This window comes from Sciurus carolinensis, chromosome 11 (genome assembly GCF_902686445.1).
Source record: "Sciurus carolinensis chromosome 11, mSciCar1.2, whole genome shotgun sequence".
Classification (NCBI taxonomy): Eukaryota; Metazoa; Chordata; class Mammalia; order Rodentia; family Sciuridae; genus Sciurus; species Sciurus carolinensis.
The window spans coordinates 122,436,293-122,457,833 of record NC_062223.1 but is presented as its reverse complement, the minus strand read 5'-3'; the positions used below and the strand labels follow the sequence as shown (position 1 = coordinate 122,457,833).

Sequence of the window (21,541 nt, the reverse complement as noted above, 5' to 3'; positions counted from 1 at the left end):
CTTTTCTTGTTATTATTTGTTTTGTTTTGTTTGTGTGTGTGTTTGTTTCCTATACTGGGGATTGAACTCAGGGGCATTCTACCACTGAGTTTCATCCCCAGCCTTTTTTCAAACTTTACTTTGAGACAGGTTTTACAAAGTTGTGGAGGCTAACCTCAAGCTTGGAATCCTTCTGTGGCAGCCTTCTGAGTAGCTGGGTGTATGCTATTGCATTCAGCTTACTCAGTCTCTTCTTGAGCTGGGACATCCATCTACTCCTGTACTAGGACATCAGAGTGTTTAACCTTCAGATTCTTGAACTTTCATTGGTACCTTACCTCACACCCCTACCCTGATCTCAGGCCTTCAAATTAGAGCTGAATTATACCACCAACTTCCCCTATTCTCCAGTTTACAGAGATGCTAGGACTTAAAAGCCCCCTAATTGCATGAATCAATTCCTATAATAAATCTCCATTTATATACCTGTATATCCTACCAGTTGTTTCACAGAGAACCCTACTACAACTCTCCCTCCACCAAAAATTATTAATGTGTTTGGTTCAAAACAGTACAGATTTCAGCAATGTGTCCCATGAAAATGAACTGTGTAAGACACAGCTGGGAAGAGAAAGCCTGCACAGGGCACCTGGAGAAGTGACTTATAAGGCAAGACAGATATGAAGCAGAGAAAAGACAGAATGGCAGGTAGAGGCAGAAATGTCACCAACCCAGACAAAAATGAACAAATGGCATCGGGAAACACAAACATTCACAGGAAAAGAGAAAAATAACAACTATTCTGAGTATCCACTATGTTCCCAACAGTTCTTACTTAGTCCTCAGAGCAACAGTAACATGATGCTCATTTTACAAGAGGAACTCTATAAATTTCAGAAAGGTAGAGATAACTGCCTGAGGTTCTGCAGCTGATGATGAATGCAAAAGCCAATATTCGAACCCAAAGCTCCCTCTCCTTTCTGCCCGGTTTCAAAGGAGAAAGCAAAGGAAAAATAAATACATCAAGAAAAATACACAGAGGGATAGACACCCAAACCAAAATAAACATAAAGGATCAAATAAAGACAAGAGAAACCCTGCGGAAGGTATGCACGCTAAAAGAAGGCCCAGGGTGTTAATGTATTCGCTGCAGAGCGGCGGGGACGCAACGGTCCAGGAAAAACTAACTTTTTCTCACTTGTATATTTGGGAGGCACCTATCGCCAATTCAGGCGGCGCACACAGAGGACCAACCCTCCCACCGCCTAGAAAGGCTCCAGCGCGGCCAGGAGGCGGGGCGAGGAGCTACTTCCGGTTCCGGGCGCAAAAGCCCCACGTGTTCCGACCCGCTAGGTCCCGCGCGGCTTGGATTCGGCGCCGCTGCTTCGGCCCGGAGTGGGTGGAAGAGAAGCCGGGGCAGGGGAGGAGCCGCCGGAGCTGCCGGAGCCGTGAGTGCTGGGGGCTGGGCCGGGCCGCGCCGCGTGGGGCAGAGCCGGGCAGGGCAGGGCAGGGCCGGGCTGGGAGGAGGGGAGGGACCGGAGACCCCGCCCCCCAGCGCCTGGGGAAATCGCGCTGTCCCGGGGACCGAGTGGCGGCGGTGTCCTGGCGGGGCGGACGCGCTGTAGCCTCGGTGTCTCCTTGAGGCCAGAGCCAGGACCTTCGGAGACGTGGATGGCGCTCCAGGTTTCCTTCTTTTTCTAGCCACCGCCCTCCGCCTCCTGGGGCCTGCAGAAACGCCGTCGGTCCCTCCTCTTGCTTCCACGCCAACTGCCCTCCCTCCCCAGCGGAACCGAGGGAGGAGTGGTCTGGGCCCCTTGATTTTTCCGCTGCCTCTTCTTACCCCGCCTCTGGATTGCTCAAGAATCCTCTCTCCGCAGGGCTTCCTGCCCAGAGCCTCATCTCCTTTCACCAACCACTCCTCCAACACATGCAGATACACTCGCCCGTGATCTTATCACCTGTGATCACACTGCGCTTTAGAGCCCATCTGATTTGTGGTTTTGGGGCTGCCGCTGAGCTTCCTTTCAGGCTAGTGGCTGCTGTCTCCGCTTGCAGATTCTCTCCTCCTGCCCCTAACGTCCAGTTTGGGTACCTCTTCTCAACACCAGTTACCTTTAGCAGGGGTGTATCCACGACTTGTCTGGCTTGACTAAAAGTTTAATTTGTATGCCATGGATATGCTGTTTTCTCAGAAAGGGGTCATCCCCAGTCCCCCTCTCCCCAGTCCAGCATTGAATGTTCTTATCTCTTAGGCACTTTGATAACCCTGTCTGTTTTGGTCTCTGTGCTGGTCTCACCAAAAGGAGTCTCTTAGGCCTAGTACTGCGTGAACCACCTTGGTCCAGAGTAGCAGTGCCACATCAAGGCTCTTGCTGAGAGGGTAGGCTTAGAGCTGCTGGTTTTTCTCTGTCCATACTTTGCAGGTGACACCCAGGGCAGCTACCTTCAGAGCTACAAGGAATTCTAGTGGGGTCTCTCATCTTTCCTTCCACTTCTCTTGCAAGCCACCCAATGGGCTTTGATGAGAAAGCTCCTTTAGATAGCTATAGGAGGTTTGTTGGGCTAGTGTGAGACAGCACAGTAGTTTGGGTTCATGGACATTAGTGATAACTTTCTGCTATCACTGTCTATCATAAGTTGGTGAGCAGGGTTGGAGGGAGGGTAGAAATATTTTCTCCTAGGACCAGACACCTAGGATGCATAATCTTTTCCCCCTTTCTCCTCCAGCTATCCCCATTTTGCACTCTCTATATATACTGTCCTGCAGTAGACAGTCATTTCAAGGACACAGCAAAGTTTACTACAATGTGAGGGATTCTTACACATTACAAACTATACTGACAAGGTAAGTTGTAGGCTTACAATGGTTTTTTTTTTTTTCTCCAGTTAATTTGACGTAGACATAAAACATGAAACAGTTCTACACTTTCTGCTTTGACTGTCCTCTTACCAGCAAACCCTCCTTTAATTTGGCCAACGCTGAAAAGGTTGGATCCATTCTACATGTACCTTCCATTTACTTCTTTTGCCTTAGGTAGTGGTTCTCAAGCTTATCTTCTTAATTTAAAGTATCTGAAAGGCTTCTTAAACACAGATTTCTGGGGCCCACCCCCAGAGTTTCTGATGGTAGGTCTATGCTGGAATGTCAGAATTTGCATTTTTAACAGGGTCTCAAGTGATCAGCACTGGTGTGGATTCGTCACTTTGAGAACCACTACCTTTGACCAAATTTTGTGATATAAATGTTGCAGAGATTTGGACACCAGAAGACTTTTGAGTACTTCTGTGCTGGAAGCTAGTAGTAGTCTGGTACTTTGTTGGAAATTTCACCACTTGTGTACAGGTTCTTTTTAATTTCTCTCAGTACTGGGATTGAACCCAGGGGGTACTGTTCCACCAAATTACATCTTCTTTTTGTTTTGAGACAGGATCTTGCTAAGTTACCCAGACTGACCTTGAATGCAGTTACAATCCTCCTGCTTTGGCCTCCAGAGTCATTGGGATTACAGGCAGTGCCACGACACCCAGGGTCTGGGTTCTTTTGTAAAATTAAATGTGCTTTAAAAAAGAAAAAATGAACTGAGCATGGTGGTGCATGCCTGTAATCCCAGCAGCTCAGAAGGCTGAAACAGGAGGTTCAAAGCCAGCCTTAGAGAAAGCAAGGCACTAAGCACCTCGGTAAGACCCTGTCTCCAAATAAAATACAAAATAGGGCTAGGGATGTGGCTCGTTGCTCGAGTGCCCCTGAGAGTTCAATCCCTGGTACCCTACCTAAAAAAAAAAAATGAATACTACATTATCTTTATGCCACATTTAAGATGAAATATTGATGGCTTTTTCTCATAATTTTCATAATTCTCTTGATAAGAGATTCCTGTTTTGATCATATAGATTACACCCACATTCTAGGTTTTTGCTGTGGATTTAAGTATTGGTAAAGTCCTTATTTCCTTTTTTTTTAAATTATTTTTAAATATATTTTTAGTTGTTGATGAACTTTTATTTTATTCGTTTATTTATATGCAGTGCTGAGAATCGAACCCAGTGCCTCACACATGCTAAGGAAGCACTCCACCATTGAGCCACAGCCCAGCCTGCCCTGCCATTTCGTAATTACCCCTAAATTCCTCAAGCTCAAAGCCTGTTCTTTTTTACATAAAAATAGTGTAGGACACATGATTGAGACTTAATAGATGTTTGTGGACTGAACGAACTCTATCCCCTGCACTCTCCTCCTTCACAGAGTGTCTCTGCTATTGTTCTACCCCCAAGTAAAGCAGGATAGACTTGACTGATATGCCACCTTAAATTGGAATAAATGCTAATGTCAAATTCCCACAACTCCTCTTCTGAATGGTTTTTACCCAGAAGCCCTGGCACCCAAATTTCTGAATTTTCATTGCTTCTATATCCAAGTTAGTGGAAAAGAAATAGAAAAAACTTAATTAAATTCAACACACATTTTTCGGGCTCCTTTTCTGCAAAGTAGTCGACACAATGGTAGGCACTGAGAGTACATCCTTGCTCTCAGAGTTAGGGCTCATAGTAGAAAATAGTAATCTGTGTTCACACTCAAAATGACTTCTGTTTCCTTGGCTTATGACTGAGTTGGCAGTAAAACCTGGTTCTTCAGATTTCTCCAGTTCAGGCACTACTCCCATTCTGTGTGTCTCATCCGAGTAGTCGAGCCTTGGGGAAAGCCAGAAGGAAGTCAACTGGAGGCATCAGGGGGTATCCTGAGAGGATGTGTTAATTGCAGTGGCAAAAACAGTAAATGACTTTTGAATTGACTTGTTCTGAGTTATCCTATCAACACCTCAAATTGAGCATTATTTGTGATTCATTATCCTTTTATTTCCCATTAAATGTTTCCTCTAGTTGACATTGACCACGTTTGTTACATGTCAATACATCTAGTTTAATTCTGGCTGCCACATAAGAGGTGCTGCCTTCATCAGGGTGGGTGTCAGGCTTGATGTCCCTTCTTGATCCCTGTTTCAGAGGAGTTTGTAATATTGCGATACTTTTAACTGAGGCTTTATTGTTGACCTAAAACTGGGAATGGTGGTGCACACTTGTAATCCCAGCTTACTCCAGAGGCTGAGCAAGGAGGTTCACAACCTCTTCAACTTAGTGAGACCCTGTCTCAAAATAAGTCTTTTTATAAAGGACTCGGGGTATAGCTCAGTGGTAGAACATTTGCTTAGTATGGATATAGCCCTGGGTTAAATCCCTAGTACCACCAAAAAAAGAAAAAGATCGATCCGCTTTATTTAGGTCAGTAGCTGATTCTGGGTTAACATCCCTTAAGGTTAAAAGATGGTGGCACACATCTGTAATCTCAGCCACTTGGGAGGCTGAGGCAAGAGGATCACAAGTTCCAGGCCAGCCTCAGCAGCTTAGCGAGGCCCTAAGAAACTTGGTGAGAACCTGTCTCAAAATATAAAGTAGAAAGACCAGGGGATGTGACTCAGTGGTTAAGTGTCCCTGGTTTCAGTCCCCGGTACCAAAAAAAAAACACCTAGCTTCATGTTGAAAATTAACCAACCTGATCATCATGGACAAATGTTTAACTCTGGCCTCTCAAAATCTGTGTTTGGTTCCGGTACTTCTCAACTCTTGAATAAATCCCTTTCACCATCCTACACTGATATATTATAGACTAATAATTCAATGAACAAGCCACATGTCCATGTTCCTCTCAAAGCCCCTCCTTATAAACATCAAAAATCTGGACAGTTTCTCAAAGACAAGTCCAATTCACTGCCTTTAGGTAGAAAATCATCCCTGTCTTCTAAATGAGTTGATGTGACTTGACTGAGATCTTTACAAAGTAGAACAAGGGGGTAAAATGCAAGTCCTCTACCTTTGCAGGCAGAGTTGTCCACTGTCTTTGGGGGCAGTGGTAACGGGGAATTGAATTTGAGGTAGTTTTGTCTTGAGACGGGATCTTGCTAAGTTACCCAGACTGGTAGGGAACTTGAGCTCCTCCTGCCTCTGCCTTCCAAGTACCTAGAATTATAGGATTGCACCATGTACCTGACAAAAACTGTTTACTGTCTTGATACTGCTTCATAGACCTGAGTATACAACTATAGAGAAACATTTTACTTAGAAATAAGTGACTTAAGGTTTTTATCTTACATTTTCTTATTTACTTTTACTCTCAATGACATTTTATACCTACATTAAAACCTAACTGCTGTCCACAGAATCACACAAGATTTCAGGTTAGAAGACATTTGTGTCTTCCCACACTGACCTTCCTATACCACTATCTTTTTTTTTTTTCCTTTCTTTCACTTCTCTACATCTTATTCTGTTACTTAAGCTATTGTTATAAGCTTTGAGCCCTTTGTCCCCTTGCTACTCAAATATTACTTTTATGAAGGAAAAAAATTCATTGACAAATAAACATATTTATATATTTATTTTGGTATGGCGGATTGAACCCAGGACACTTACCATTACCCAATACCCCACCCCTTTTTGTTTTTTATTTTAGGATGGAGTCTCCAAGTTGCTGAGGCTGGCCTCAAACTAGGGATTCTCCTGCCTCAGCCTCCCAAGTTGCTGGGATTATAGGCATGTGCCATTGCGTCTGACTGGCAAAAATATTTTAAAGCAATAAGGTTTTTGTGGAGCTGGGGATATAACTCAGTGGTAGAGTGTTTGCTAGCAATCAAGGTCCTGGGTTCAAACCTTAGCACCACAAAATAGTAATTTTCCACATGGTTGATGGTTCAGCATGATACATTAGAAGGCCCAAAGTCAGATAATTGTTTCCTTTCATTCCTTTTGCCTTCTTGGTTAAGTTTTCATAGGACTTCTTGGTTATATTCATTGAGTTTGCCACATATTGCCTCCTGCCGCTTGTAGGAAGGGGAGGGGACTTTGATGTTACTAAGCATTGCTGACACTCTTTTCCAGGAGAGCTACCTGTTTTTAAGGTTCCATCACATGTGTTCAAGACTTTGATTTAATCGTAGTTTATAGGGCCTTCAAAGTAAGAACTGTTTGTTTTTGCTTTGGTTTAATACTCTATTTATGCTATGACATTAAATCAAGATTTTCCCTGTGCATTCTAATCTTTGTAATTGTGAAATAAAGGATTGTTCACTTGTTTATCATTTAAATTTTGCCTTTCTATCAAAAGGACTTAAAAGAACTTGAAAGAAAATAATAAAATATATTGAGCATCTATCCTATGCCAGATTCTATGCTGAAGAATTTTTGTGGGTTAATTCATTTACTCCTTAAAATAACTGTGCAAGATATCACATGGCTAATAAGCAAGGGTAGGGATTCAAACCTAGGTCTCCAAAACCCCTAACCATTACATGGAAAATCTGGATATAGGATAATTAAAATAAGAATAAAAGAGAATTGAACCAGGGCACAGTGCCGCATGCTGCACGCTTGTAATCCCAGTGGCTTGGGAGGCGAAGGCAGGAGGATCATGAGTTCATAGCCAGCCTCAGCAACGTAGGGAGGTGCTAAGCAACTCAGTGAGACCCTGTCTCGAAATAAAATACAAAAAAGAGGTGGGGATGTGGCTCAGTGATTAAATGTCCCTAAAGTCAATCCCTGGTACCAAAAACAAACCAAAAATAGAAGAGAATTTTTCCAGTAGAGGTATCATATTATTTTATTCTCTTAATTTTATGAAACAGTGACATGGAAGAGAGCAGGTTATAGTTTTTATTGGTGTATTTCTGTTCTGGAACAGTGAGGGGAGCTGTCGAAAGGTCTTAGGCTCAGCAAGCAGTCTTATTCCGATTTCCAGATTATGGGCCTATGGTTAGGGTTATCAGTATCTACTATAATAATTCAAATCTAACCATCTCTTTTCTTCTGAAGATTAATTATTTGCCAGTAAATATGCAGATCATCATGTTTCCCATAGGTAGGAAAAAACTTTGTCATGTAGTGTCCAGAAAAGTCACTCCTTGCTAATAGTGTTTTAAAGTAGAGAACTGAATATTCTTTCTTTGCCTGTGGTTTTCTGCTGTCATTTAGAGAATTGATTTAGAATATTCACTGGCATGTGGCACCTTCAGATATGGAGGGATTACTGAGCAGAGAATAGTGGAAAGATCTTGTCTTCCTCTATGATCTTCTCCAAACGTGTCCCATGCTTTCCAGGAACACACATTGAAGAGACCCGGTCATGGGAACTGCCCAGGCTTAACTGTGTCTACAGACATTGTTTTTAGCATCTTTGGGGACCATGTCTTTTACTTTCCTGACCTGGTTTCACACTTTCTCTGTAGGATTCTGATGTCCAGTTTTTATCTTAACTGTGGAACCATTCCAAGGACAGACACTGAAGAAAAGCATTAGAGTAAGAAGAGCATCAAATCTGAAGACCAGACGTGTGTGATACGTCCCATGAATTGTAGAGTACAAACACAGCTTCCATGTTCTGTCTTTTCACAGCACATTTTAGTTCATAAATCTCTCTCAGATCTCAAATAATCCATTGAGTCAAGAGGGTGGTTATCTACAGAGGAGTCTCTTATTTATGTTAGCTCACAAAACCCTAGAGTAGCTCCAGTAATTTGGGATTCCTGCTGGAATGTACCTCCTTGGGTGCCTAGCCTGGTGCTCTGCACACCACCATCATGCCTCCTGTTCTTTCCCATCTCTTGGCTCACCCCAGGACTCCTCAAACCTTTCATTGCCACTTTTGCTGATCTGTTTTCCTGTATCTTTTTAGGCAGCAAAAGTGAATGCAAAGCCAGCAACAGAAATTTCAACTTGTAATTTCCACAGGACATTTTAAAACCCCAGCAGATCTTATGCATTTTTTTTTCTAGAGAGCAAAGCTGTCTGAGGAGGAACCCTTCTATCAGTTCCTATGTTGTAGCATTCTTAGTATGGAATCTCTTGTACCTAGTGCTACATGAGAACAACGGCTGGCATTGTTACTCAGATTTTTATCTTAATGGAGATCCTTTTGTTAGAGCATGATGGTGGTGTGCAGATACATAGAGCAGAAGACTCTATGTATCAATTCTGTCTTCTCTCCCCTTTGTGCAGAGGTGGGAATGTGGTGGGGTGGAGTAGGGGCAGGGGCAGGTGTTGGAAAGCTTTGTCTGGATAAGTAATCAGTGCATAATTGCATTAAATTACTTAATGTCTGGTTTTACTTATTAAAGTTGATTCAAATTCTCAAAGGAAAATTATTTTTTTTCACATGCCCAGTTTGTGTAACTAATATTTGAATTATCCACAGGGTGGTCTGAAGATTCTTTATAATGAAATGTGGTTCCATCATTTGGGGAACCACTAAGGATGTTCTTTTATTCACAATGCAAAATAATAAATCTCTCCTTATTTGTTCCTTTGTCCATAACAATTTGCTGGACAAAGGAACAAATAAGGATTAATATGACATAATATCTGCCCTTCCAGAGACAAACTTAGAAAAACTCAGTAAGTGTTCTCTGCATTCATCTCATACAAAGTGAATACATCTTGTGGGACAGGCATTGAGCAGGCATAGCATATTCCTGAGCTTACAGTCCAGTGAATCCAACAGCGATAGCTAGAGGAACAATTTCTCCAACAGATGCTATGCTTTGTGGGGCACATATTCCTATGGCCATATAATCTAAAGGACCAGGGAAGATATTCTGGGAGCAGTGAGATATGAAGGAGTTAGACAAGAGAGGAAATGCAAAGGGGTATTTCAGACAATGAGCAACATCAGAAAAGCCCAGTGAGGGAATTGAAAAGGGAGGTATAAAACCATAATTTGAGCAGTGACTTTCAATAGGAGGGACAGTCATGGGAGAAAAGAGGTAGTCAGGGACCAGGTCTTGAAGGTGTTCCAAGTATTAAATTTTAAAGAGTTTAAATGTCATAGTAAAGAAAATGTGAGGCCCCTGGCAGATTTCATATATGAGAAAGTTCACCACTCAGATCTTTGTGTAATATTGCAAGTATAGGTAGTGTGCAGGGGCCTCCTGCCTGTTATTAAACTCCTGTGCCTACCTGTCCATGCTCTTCTTCTCTGTCTCAAAAACTAAAGGATGAATGTATAGATTCCAGAAGTAGAAAGAACTAAAAGCTATAGGAGTAAAAGCTGACTCTACCATGGCCCAAGTATATTTTAAACCAAGGTAAGGTTTCTAGAGTTGGAGGTTCAATACTTGTGTTCCATCAAAGGTATGACTTGAGAGGACGGTGGAGCATGTAGAGGTTATGGAATTGAGTAGTCTGCCAACCTGGGTCCTTGAAGAGCTACCCTTTCCATGAAATCAGCCTACTCAGGCAGTAAAAGCACAAGGGAATGGCTTTCCATAGCTTTGGGTAGGACAACATTCACTTGAGGGCAGAGGTACAAATCATATCCTAAAAATGTAATTCAGGAACACTATGAGAGATTAATATGGAAACATCTAAAATCATTGAAACTGTTAGCATTTAGGTAGAAGCAAATGAAATTCCATTCAGAAGGCTTACTTTTACAACCTAAGGCCTAGGACTCCCAAAGAAATAGTCTCACAAAAGATGGGCATAAAATTTAAAAACTACAAACCACCATGATGGAGAAAGCCTGAGAAAATTAGTTAAAGAAGATCTAGGAATTATGGAACCATCTAAAATAGGCTGGAAATATGTTGCAAATGATGGTGGTTAATTAAAAAGTGAAAGCATAAATGGAAAGAGGTTTATGGAAGAATAAAATGAATAGTATGATCATTGACCATAAACTAATTTGAAGTTCAACAGTAGGTGAGACACAGCTGATAAGAATGAACTGGGTAACTAAAAGATCACTCACAGGCAATTGTAGTGCAGCACGAAAGATTGAGAAATGATGGACTCTGCTTGTGGACTCTGTGCTAGAGAAGGACAGGACCAAGAACCCCAGTCCTGAAATTTGATCTAAGTTGTCCATTCAGAGTATCAGTGCTTGTCATATGCTAGAACTGTTTAGGGGGTGAGGATATGATCATTGTTTTAAAGGTCCTGCTAATACATTTTAATGGCTCCATAGAAGAATGGCAGTGGAGGTGAAGACATGGATGAATTTTCAAGACATTATTTTAGAAGTTAGAATTAACAATATCAGTTTAAAAAAAGAAAAAAAATGTAGAAGCATAATGAAAGAAAAATTCGTTCTTTCTGTCAAAGCAGGAAAAAAACCCTCAGAGTGGAGGTTGTTTTAAATGCATTTATTGTGTACTTTTATTGGTATTGGTGACTTAAAGGAGTTTCACAGGAAAAATGAAGAATGTCTGTTATATGACATGCCCTATGATAGAAATGTGCCCAGGTTGCCCTGGAAGCACTTAAGTGGTGTCTAACCATGTTTAAGGGTAGGGGAAGTGAGATCAAAGAAAATAACTCAAGAAGACACAAAGTCTGAGTTACATCTTGAAACATAAGTGAAATTGAACCAAAGGTACAGAGTCAGAAAGAGAAGCATGTCCAAAAGCTAGAGTGGGACTTTTGTGTATTTTGCATGCACGCTGGAGGTGTGTATGTCCACACACATAAGGATTAGCAAAGAGAGCAAAGGGAACAAGATGAAAGTCAATCTGATATATAATACATAGAAGTCTGTTCACCTCCAAGACAGAAAAGAAGGATCTTACGTAGGAGAGGGACATGACCAGATTTACCATGAAAATTCATATTGATGATACAGTGGATGGTAACATGAAGGTCACAACTCTGGAGACAAGTTGCTCATATATGGAGGCAGTTGAAGTAATCCAAATGAGAACTGATAAGAACCTAAATAAGTCTCATGAATGAAGAGAGAGAACCTGTTAAGAAATAGCAACACGCCTTGCAGCATTGAGGAAATGGAGATTACTCCATGCAGAAGGAACAACCCAAAAGACAGGGAGGCTGAGAAGACAGACTGTTGGTGGAGATTAGCGGTGCATTTATTAACAGCTGATCAGTACAGAGAACAGGGTAGGAGATACAGCTTGAAAAATAAGTTGGGGCCTAGCATAGGGGTGCATGCCTGTAACCCCAGGACTTGGGAGACTGAGGCAGGAGAATTGCAAATTCAAGACCACCCTCAGCAACTTAGAAAAAGCCTCTCTCAAAATGAAAAACAAAAAGGGCTAGGATATATATAGCTCAGGGGTACAGTGCCCTATGTTCAATCCCAGTATGACAAAAAAAAAAAAATAGATTGGAACTGAAAGTGAAATGCTTCATTTGCCATTACCATGATTTGGAATTGATTTTACTAACATTAAGAAGATACTATTTTTAAATACTGAAGAATGTAGTCGGAACTATAATTTAGGAAAACAGTAGTTAATCCCAGAATGCCATCACTCTTCTATGCACTTCAAAGAGGGATAGATTTAATCCTCATAGAAGCCCTATTAGATGACTGTCATTATTATCTTCATTCTATAACCAAGGAATCAAAATCAGTATAAGAATAAATCTGCCCACAGTCCCACTGTGGTCTCATATCTAGTAAACAATAGATCCTTGATTCAAACCTAGGCATTCTAACTCAGGATTCTCACACTTAACCTTACACACCTTCCTCAGTGTTCTCAGCTAGAGTTCACATTAGAACAGCAAGTGGCATTTCTAAAGATACAGTTGTCTAGACTACCTGAATCACAATGTCCAAAAGAACAATGCATGCGGGAAGTTCTGTTGTACTTTGCTCCCAGGTGACTACTTCAAGAATCCCACTTAGGAAGTTATGGCAGGAGTCCAGGTGAGAAATGGTGAGAGCTCCAACTAAAGCAGCCAGCAAGAAGGAAGAGGAGGAAACAGATTGATAGACTTAAAGAGGTAGAATGGGCTTAAGGAACTATAAGCAGTGGGGAAAAATTCAAAGTTGAATCCAAAGATTACAGAATTGAATATTCACTTAATAAGTGATGATATCCACCAAGTTAGGAAGAGGTTGTTTTTGAAAGTTAGCATAACACATTTGATGTTTCTGAACACTTGAGTTTGAAAGTCTGTGGGTCATCCAATTAAAGATACTGCCTTTTAGGGTGCCTGCATGCCAACCACTGTTAACTTTTCTCAGTACTGTCTCATGTAATCTCTTCCTCATATCTCTGAAAATTCCCACGTTAACAGAAATTATTGTGTATAAGCCCAGAATATGCCTCCATAAGCCTTTATCATCTCAGTCAGTCCTGTTGACATGTCTCTTCTCAGTACACACACGCTAACACATGTAAATATCTGTGTGCCTATAAAACACTATGAAAATACCATGGTCAGTACCATGTTTGTTTTGGGTTTGTGTGTGTGTGTGTGTGTGTGTGTGTGTGTGAGTGTGTGTGGTGTACTGGAGATTAAACCTCAAGTGTTCTACCACTGACCTACATCCCCACCTCTTTTATTTTTTATTTTGAGACATGATCTTGCTAAGTCTAGCCTTGAACTTGCAACCCTCCTGCCTCATCCTTCTGAATTGCTGGAATTTCAGGCATGTGCCACCATACCCAGCAGTACCACTAGATTAGCAGGTTATGAGATCCCTTTCTCTGCTCATTTTAGTACTGCAGGGCGCCCATTAGGAATTCATGGCTATAGTCTGTGCAAGATATGACAAAGGCCAAATTTAAAGCAGCCAACAGGGAGGAAGTGGAGGAAACATTTAGAAATTAGGAAGTAGGAATAGTCGTGACAGAAATGCAGTGTTTCCCTAAAGAGAAGGATCCTTGCCTAGGAAATAGGGGAGAGGGCCACGCCTTCAGTCATGGATTTTTCTATCCCAACTATAACTTGTCACAACATATGGTGATGGAGGTTGGAGGAGAGGGGATCTAATCATTTGAAGAAATGTTGTGTAAAGGATTACAATTAAAGTTGGAACTGTTATTATCCTTGTGCATAATCTCAGTTAAGCTATTCTTTATATCTCTGCCCCAGGTCTCTTGGGAGAAACTTGAGGTGTCCAGGCTGAGACGGGGATTTTTAGTGTGAGCTCTAGATGGTGTGAGACCACCTCTGAGCCAGAAATGGCTACAGCCTTGGAACCAGAAGACCTGGATCTTTGGGAAGAAGAGGGAATTTTGATGGTGAAACTGGAAGATGATTCCACCTGCAGGCCAGAGTCTGTCTTACAGAGGGATGACCCTGTGCTGGAGACCTCGCATCAGAACTTCCGACGTTTTCGCTACCAGGAAGCTGCAAGCCCTCGAGAAGCTCTCATCAGACTCCGAGAACTTTGTCATCAATGGCTGAGGCCAGAAAGGAGGACAAAGGAGCAGATCCTAGAACTACTTGTGCTAGAGCAATTCCTCACCGTCCTGCCTGGGGAACTGCAGAGCTGGGTGCGGGGCCAGCGGCCAGAAAGTGGCGAGGAGGCAGTGACGCTGGTGGAGGGTCTGCAGAAACAACCCAGGAGACCAAGGCGGTGGGTGAGGAGGGGGAGTCCTGATCTGTGTGATGTGGAGGGGGACTGTCTACTGGAAGGCTGGATTTGTGGGGAGGGCTCACAGGGCCCCCATAAATTATCCTTTAAATTTAGTCGGCTCTGCTTTTGGGTTGCTCCTGGATCCATGAGCCCCACAGGGCAGGGGTGTGTGTGTGTGTATGAGTGTGACCTTCTGAGTTTTAAAACATATGCCTAGGGACTATCAGAGGAGTAATGGCTTTGGTTTTCTTTCTTTGGATGATGAACCTGGGGTTCCTGGGGAGGAAAATATTTTTTGACTTCCTCAAAGGTTCTAGACTCTCAGTCTCAGAACCCTTTTCCAGGACTTTAAGCTTGGGAGGCAGACAGCACAGACAACTGCATTTGGGATAGGCGAAGGCAGGATGGGAACCTCAGAGCCCTGGGTGTTGGGAGCAAGGGTTGAGGGCAGTGAGAACGTGGTGCAGTACCTGAGTGTCCCCCGCCTTGTCCTGGTGAGGTAATCTTCAACTCTTCTTACACCCTGGTGGAACTGAGTTTTCCCTCTTCGTCTGGGGCCCTCTGAGAGTTTTTCTCCAGGCAGCTTCTTCTAATAAGCCCTGGTGACAACCAGGAATTTCCTTCTGACTCCACGGTGACTGGAGGTTGGAATTATTCCCAGGTGACTGTCCATGTTCATGGCCAGGAAGTCCTGTCAGAGGAGACAGTGCACTTAGGGGCAGAGCCTGAGTCACCTTGTGAGCTACAGGATTCGGCACAGATCTCAAGCTCTGAACAGTTCCATGAGGAAGCCATCGGGAGCCCAGATGTGGGGATACAAGAAGAGCGGAGCCTGCGCCATGAAGAGGAGTTCCAGCTCCTGCAGGAGAGCGGTGGGAAGCCTGGCAGGAAGGGCGGATTGTGACAGTGCAGCGGGGGCGGGTTTCTTCTGCATGGAGGCTGGTAGATTGTAATGGAAAAAGATCACAGGAATCCTGGATGTTGACAAGAGGTAGTACTAGCTAAAATTCCCCCAAAATGGGGCCAGGTTTAAATAGCAGTATTCTTGGTTGCTCTCTCAGCATTCTGTTGGCTTATTTTGTTTGCAGTAGTGGGAATTGAACCCAAGGTTGCTTTCACTGAGCTGCGTCCCAGTGCCTTTTTCTTTTTCTTTCTTTTTTTTTTTTTTTTTTTTGAGACAAGATCTTGCTAAATTGCAAGACTGGCCACAAACTTCAGGTATGTGCTCCCATGCCTGACTTTTAATGGTCTTTTTGGTATTGGGGATTGAACCCAGGGATACCTTACCACTGAGCTACATTCCGAGCCTTTTTTAATTTTTATTTTGAGACAAGGTCTCATTAAATTGTTTAGGGTCTCACTAAGTTGCTTAGAGCCTCACTAAATTGCTGAGGCTGGCCTCAAACTTGCAGTCCTCCTGCCTCAGCCTCCTGAGTCCCTGGTATTACAGGCCTGTCATCACACCCATCTTAATGGTCTTGTAGGTGGTGTTGGAATGACTTTTTTCCTCTTGGGCCAATGTCTTGATTCTCATAACAAGGAAGTTAAGGCTGCCTGACAACCAAAGATGATGTGATATATTTGGCTTTTTACCAGTTTTGGCAATGCCCTATTTTTGCTAACCTCTGCCTTTTTTTCCTCATAGAGGTTCCAGTGCACCAGGACTCAGACCTTCCTGCAGAAAGGAGTTCTGGGGACCCAGAGATGGTTGCCCTTCTTACTGCTCTGTCACAGGTGCGCCCTAGTTCCCTCTACACCACAGAGAACTTGTTTGAATACCTACTGGGTGTTAGTCATATGCTAAACCAATCAGGTAGGATGCAAATTTACACTCTTCTTTGCCAGTTTAAGTTCTCAGTTCGGCAGGTGTATAGGAGGAGGGAGAAAATAGATTCTACTAGTGTTCATTGTATCCTCAGGCAGCACAGCCAGTTTATTTGCCATTGACCAGAGGGACTGAAAAAAAAAAAAAAAAAATGGGGTTGTCTTGGGATTATCTTGTAACACTCCTGTACTGTTTTGTTTTGTTTTCTGTACAGTTTTAGGTTGTTAAGTTAGAGGGTTTGTTTTTAAAGTAAATTTGTTAGTCATTGGTAAGAATGTCTCTACTGCTGTGTTCCTCATGTTAGGAGCCCTGAAACCATGTGACTAGATAAAAAAGGAATATAATTCATCTGTGATTTTAGATTATAGTCTAGCTGAGGAAAAATCTCTTATATATGCTATAGACTATGTACCTGATAAGAGGTTAGATTGGGTAGGTTAAGGAAAGCTTCCTAGAGATGGTAAATTTTTACAAAGATGAAGGTAACATTTAAACATCAAATAGGGAGTTGAATGATGATTTTAAGAGCTTTCTTGGGTTTTAAACAATGTCCTAAGGGAACACAGTGGGGTTCAAGGGGCAGGAGCAAGGTTGGTGGTTCCCAAAACTATGAAGCAGCACCAACGGAGGACACAGTTTCCTGAGAAGAAGACTTGTGACCCATTAGAATTACTTTTGTCTCCTAGATGGATCCTGCTGTACATAGGATTTTCATCTCAGAGCAAACCAAGGCTACCTGAAGCTTCACATTTTGATTGGACTCTCTTGTTGTTTTAGGGACTGGTGACATTCAAGGATGTGGCTGTGTGCTTCTCCCAGGACCAGTGGAGTGATCTGGATTCAACACAGAAGGAGTTCTATGGAGAATATGTCTTGGAAGAAGACTGTGGAATTGTGGTGTCTCTGTGTAAGGAATTTCATGTTTTTCTAGAGCATTCTAAGTACAGAGATCTTTTTTCCTGTTGGAAATTTGAGGAATCCTAGGCCTTAGATTATATACACTGAACTTCTTATGCTTACCCCACCAATGAAATTAATGGATTATTTAGTGGAAGAAGATGGTATTCTTCCAGGTTAAAGGGAAGAGAGAAAATGTTTTTTAAAAAAATGGCTGGAAACCTCTAACAAGAAAATAAAGCTATAGTATAGAAATATTTGTGGTAAGCATATGAGTTTTGAAACAAGCAAAGAGATGGAGATGATGTGCTTTCCTAAATATGGGAAAAAGGGGTAAAGTTTATAGCAGTGTAATTATTGAGTTGCAGGTACAAGGCCCAAGGAAGGCAAGAGTTAGGCAATTCTTGGTTAGAGGTGCTCCAAAAGACCAAAGATTTGACCAACTGAGCTATGTATTCACTCTACAACCTACCAACCAGAAAAGATCTGCTCTTAACACAAGGAAGTGTTGAACCAGTCGTGATGTCCTGTTCTCCCTTTCTTGAGCAGCATTTCCAATCCCCAGACTAGATGATATCTCCCAGGTTAGAGAAGAAGAGCCTCAGGTCCCAGATATCCATGAGCCTCAAGAGCCTGAAGAGCCAGAAATCCTGAGTTTTACCTACACAGGTGAGGAATGACAGAAGGGGTCTTACCACCCTGAGTGGGCAGTTCCTCTAGTCAGTGCTTCTCTCTCCTCTAGGGCCCTGTCATTGGTTCTTTTGACATGTCAGCCATTACTGCCATCTCCCTCTGAAAGCCAGACTCTTCTGTCATTTTCCTCTTCTTCGCCCCTCCCATCATGTGTTTGAGGGATAGATGTTGCAAAATGATGAAAGAAAAATAAAACAAGTAAACTCCTAGAATCACAGCTATACCATTTACTACACAATTCACTTAAACCCGTAATCCCAGTCTCCACATGTGCAAAATGAGGATAATGATATTTGGCTATGCTAAGGCTTCTTGATGTTGTGACATATAAGAAAGTGCCTGGCCCATGACAGGCATTCAGTGGACTGATTATTTCCTTCTTTCCCCACCTCTTCATATATGAAATACAGGCTTCAGTCAATATGGTCTTGCCCTCCCAAAACCCTTTTTAAAAATACCCCTCATTGTGTAGAAAGCATTGTTACAGTTATAATGTCTCCTTTTTCCTCTCATCCCTTCTACAGGAGATAGGAGTGAAGATGAGGAAGAGTGTGTTGAGCAAGAAGATCGGAGTTTGGAGGATATGCACAGATCTATTGTGGGAGATCCAGAAATTCACCAGACACCAGACTGGGACATAGTCTTTGAAGATAATCCAAGTAGACTTAATGAAAGAAGATTTGGTACAAATATTTCTCAAGCTAATAGTTTCATGAATCTTCAGGAAACCATGCCGGTCCACCCCCTGTTAGGGAGGCAACATGGCTGTCCTGTATGTGGGAAAAACTTCACATGTAACTCCCACCTTATTAGGCACCTGAGAACTCACACAGGAGAGAAACCATATAAATGTATGGAGTGTGGAAAAAGTTATACACGGAGCTCACATCTTGCCAGGCACCAAAAAGTTCACAAGATGAACACTGCTTACAAATATCCCCTAAACCGAAAAAATGTAGATGGGACCACACCTCTGATTCAGTCTGAGAGAACTCCACCTGTGGAGAAACCCTACAGATGTGAAGACTGTGGAAAGCATTTCCGCTGGACTTCAGACCTTGTCAGGCATCAGAGGACACATACAGGAGAAAAACCTTTCTTCTGTACCATTTGTGGCAAAAGCTTCAGCCAGAAATCTGTGCTAACAACACACCAAAGAATCCACCTAGGGGGCAAACCCTACTTGTGTGGGGAGTGTGGAGAGGACTTCAATGACCACAGGCGGTATCTAGCACACCGGAAGACACATGCAGCCGAGGAGCTGTACCACTGCAGTGAGTGTGGGCGCTGCTTCAGCCATAGTGCAGCATTTGCCAAGCATCTGAGAGGACATGCTTCAGTGAGGCCCTGCCGGTGCAACGAATGTGGGAAAAGCTTCAGTCGGAGGGACCACCTAGTCAGGCATCAGCGAACACACACAGGAGAGAAACCATTTACCTGCCCTACCTGTGGGAAAAGCTTCAGCAGAGGATATCACTTAATCAGGCATCAGAGGACCCACTCAGAAAAGACCTCCTAGCTAGGTGCCCATGTGAGGTCTACACTCAATCTTCACCCAGGATGAGATGGAGGAAGAAGCTCTCTAGTCGGCCTGGGGGGACCTTTTCTAAGGTCTTCTTGACCTGCTCAGACCATACATAGCCTCTTCCCACCACCAAATAAAAGCTCCGGGCAGAACCACTTAACCTTCTATATCTTGAGGATATATTTTTTCCAAAGTACAGCCTGAATTGAGGCTTCTCCACTGGAGGGCTCCTATCTCTACCTCAAAGGTGTGAAGTAGGAGAGTTAGAAGATTTAAGATGTTGTGGTTATTACATTTTCCAGAAAACAGACTGTTAATATCCTCAAGACTACTTACCAGCCTCGGATGTTTAAAATAGCTAAGGACAACCCCTTCAGTCTGGTAAGGGACAAGCCCAAAGGGTTCTGTCCTTACTGGGCTCAAATTTTAAAAAGCACACAGCCCTGAACTCAATTTTTATCCTGGTAGCTTTGCCACACACAGGATAACTACAGATCACTCACTGTCTGACTCACTTCTTCACCATGTACCTTCTTTGATGCTGGGGAGAAATGGGAGAAGTGTTAGAGGGCAGAAACCTCAAGGCTGCTTCATATGGATCTTGGCAAGCTGCTCCCTTCCCCATTGTCAGAATGATATTGGGTGCCAGAAACTGCTAGAAAGGATGGTCTAGTCAGAAGTCTCTTCCTTGTATTTTTTTGTTTGTTTTTATTCCTTGTCTAAATACTCATGCCTCTGGCCTTCCTACTATTCAGCCAGTCTCTTGGTTGTATCCCTGGCACTTCTGCAAGTGAGATGTAGCACTTGAGTGCTGAGGGATTCAGTAAAGCATAATTCAATCTTAATGAAATCATTTACATTCCCACATATATACAAACCCACCCTTTCCCTCTCTCCTTTGCATGGGCTGTGAGGGGACTTGAACAGTATCCACTTACAAAGGCACTATAACAATTACAGAACCATGATTGACTGGGTCAATTGATTCACATGAAGAAAACTGGAGAGGATCTAAGATTAAACTATGGGAAAATAGGAAAAAGATGTTGCTGCAGTACAAGACCATCAGTAATATTTTCCTGACACCCAGTTCCATCACCCCTGCCTCAGTTCCTGATGTCAGGGGAAATTACAAACACCAGCACCTGGGACCCTGAAGAGTTCATTGGAGTAAATGGCTTTCATGTATCTGTGTTTGCTTTTCTTATGTGATTTTATTTTCATGTAATTAAGAACTAAATAGTAATATCTCCTGGTGGCCCAAGTGTCTCTTTACCTGTTCGAAGCTCCATGGAGACGAGCTAGATAATTATCAACCTCACCTGCTCGGATCCTGGGAGTGGCAAGGACTGGAGGCACATCCTCCATGAACAGAGCACAGGGTATGGGATTAAAGCATGAGAAGGGAGAGACAGTCTTCTGTGCCTGGTTCCTTCTGCTTATATCACAATCCATTGTATGCTGGTGTAGACCAGAGGAATGGCAGTGGGTTCAGTGGACCCCCCCAGCCCTTAATAACGCAACAAAGGAATTTGTTAGCCAATAATACCAGTTCTACCATTGTCCTAGAAATATACACAAATGAAATAAAGTAACAGTGGCAGCCACATTTCCTGGTTTCTGGGACCTGTTTTGCCTGCTCCCTTTCCAGAACTTCAGGGTCCTGAGGCTTCTAAAGGTCATTCCTACTTGTAAATAGGTCTGGGGGTACAATGTAGTTTTCCATGGTGATAGTGAAGGCTTTGAATGGTTAGCAGAGCCACAGATGGAACATAAACATAAGATTAAGATGGAACATAAACAGGATAAGATCAGAAGCTGAAGTTCGCAGAAGAAAATATAATATGTGGGCATCTCTCAGCCACTCCTCTAAGGTCTAAGCACAGGTTGTCTTGGGAGAAATGTCAGCCTCAAAAGATAATTTATCCTAGCTCATACCACTTATGGAAGCTGATGAAATACTGAAGTTGACAAAAAAATTGTTTTATCTGTGCAATTACAATAAATATAAGTCAGGAGGTCTACATAAGGAAAAGTTAGAGAAATTGTTCCAGTTTGGTGGAACATTAATACTTCTGTTGCCCATCCCTTTGCAAAGTTTCGTATGCTGACACTAAATCTCTGATCCCTTTTGTAAATTACTGTATTTTCTGAGGTTCCTGGAAGGGTGTGCTACCTCCCAAACTTACCAGTTTGCAACAGCAGGGTCAGTGAAGGAACCTGGAAGGAGGGAAAAGCACTCAGCTGA

At 42.7% G+C, this 21,541-nt stretch overlaps 1 protein-coding gene across 4 annotated transcripts; it reads left to right on the top strand.

Annotated features, from left to right (window-relative positions):
* Positions 1–1,298: 1,298 nt before the first annotated feature.
* Znf202 (zinc finger protein 202) lies at positions 1,299–20,853 on the top strand. Of its 4 annotated transcripts, XM_047517295.1 has the most exons (8): positions 1,319–1,427; positions 2,707–2,824; positions 13,867–14,357; positions 15,015–15,225; positions 15,999–16,087; positions 16,956–17,085; positions 17,625–17,744; positions 18,293–20,853. In XM_047517295.1, exons 3-8 carry the CDS (start codon positions 13,956–13,958, stop codon positions 19,285–19,287), a joined length of 1,947 nt encoding a protein of 648 aa, XP_047373251.1. In that variant the 5' UTR covers positions 1,319–1,427; positions 2,707–2,824; positions 13,867–13,955; the 3' UTR covers positions 19,288–20,853. The 4 variants fall into 4 exon arrangements, with proteins under 4 accessions (XP_047373250.1, XP_047373251.1, XP_047373252.1 ...); XM_047517294.1 differs by lacking the exon at positions 2,707–2,824 and having other exon boundaries at positions 1,299–1,427; XM_047517296.1 differs by lacking the exons at positions 1,319–1,427; positions 2,707–2,824 and adding an exon at positions 12,645–12,768.
* The last annotated feature ends 688 nt before the right edge of the window (positions 20,854–21,541 follow it).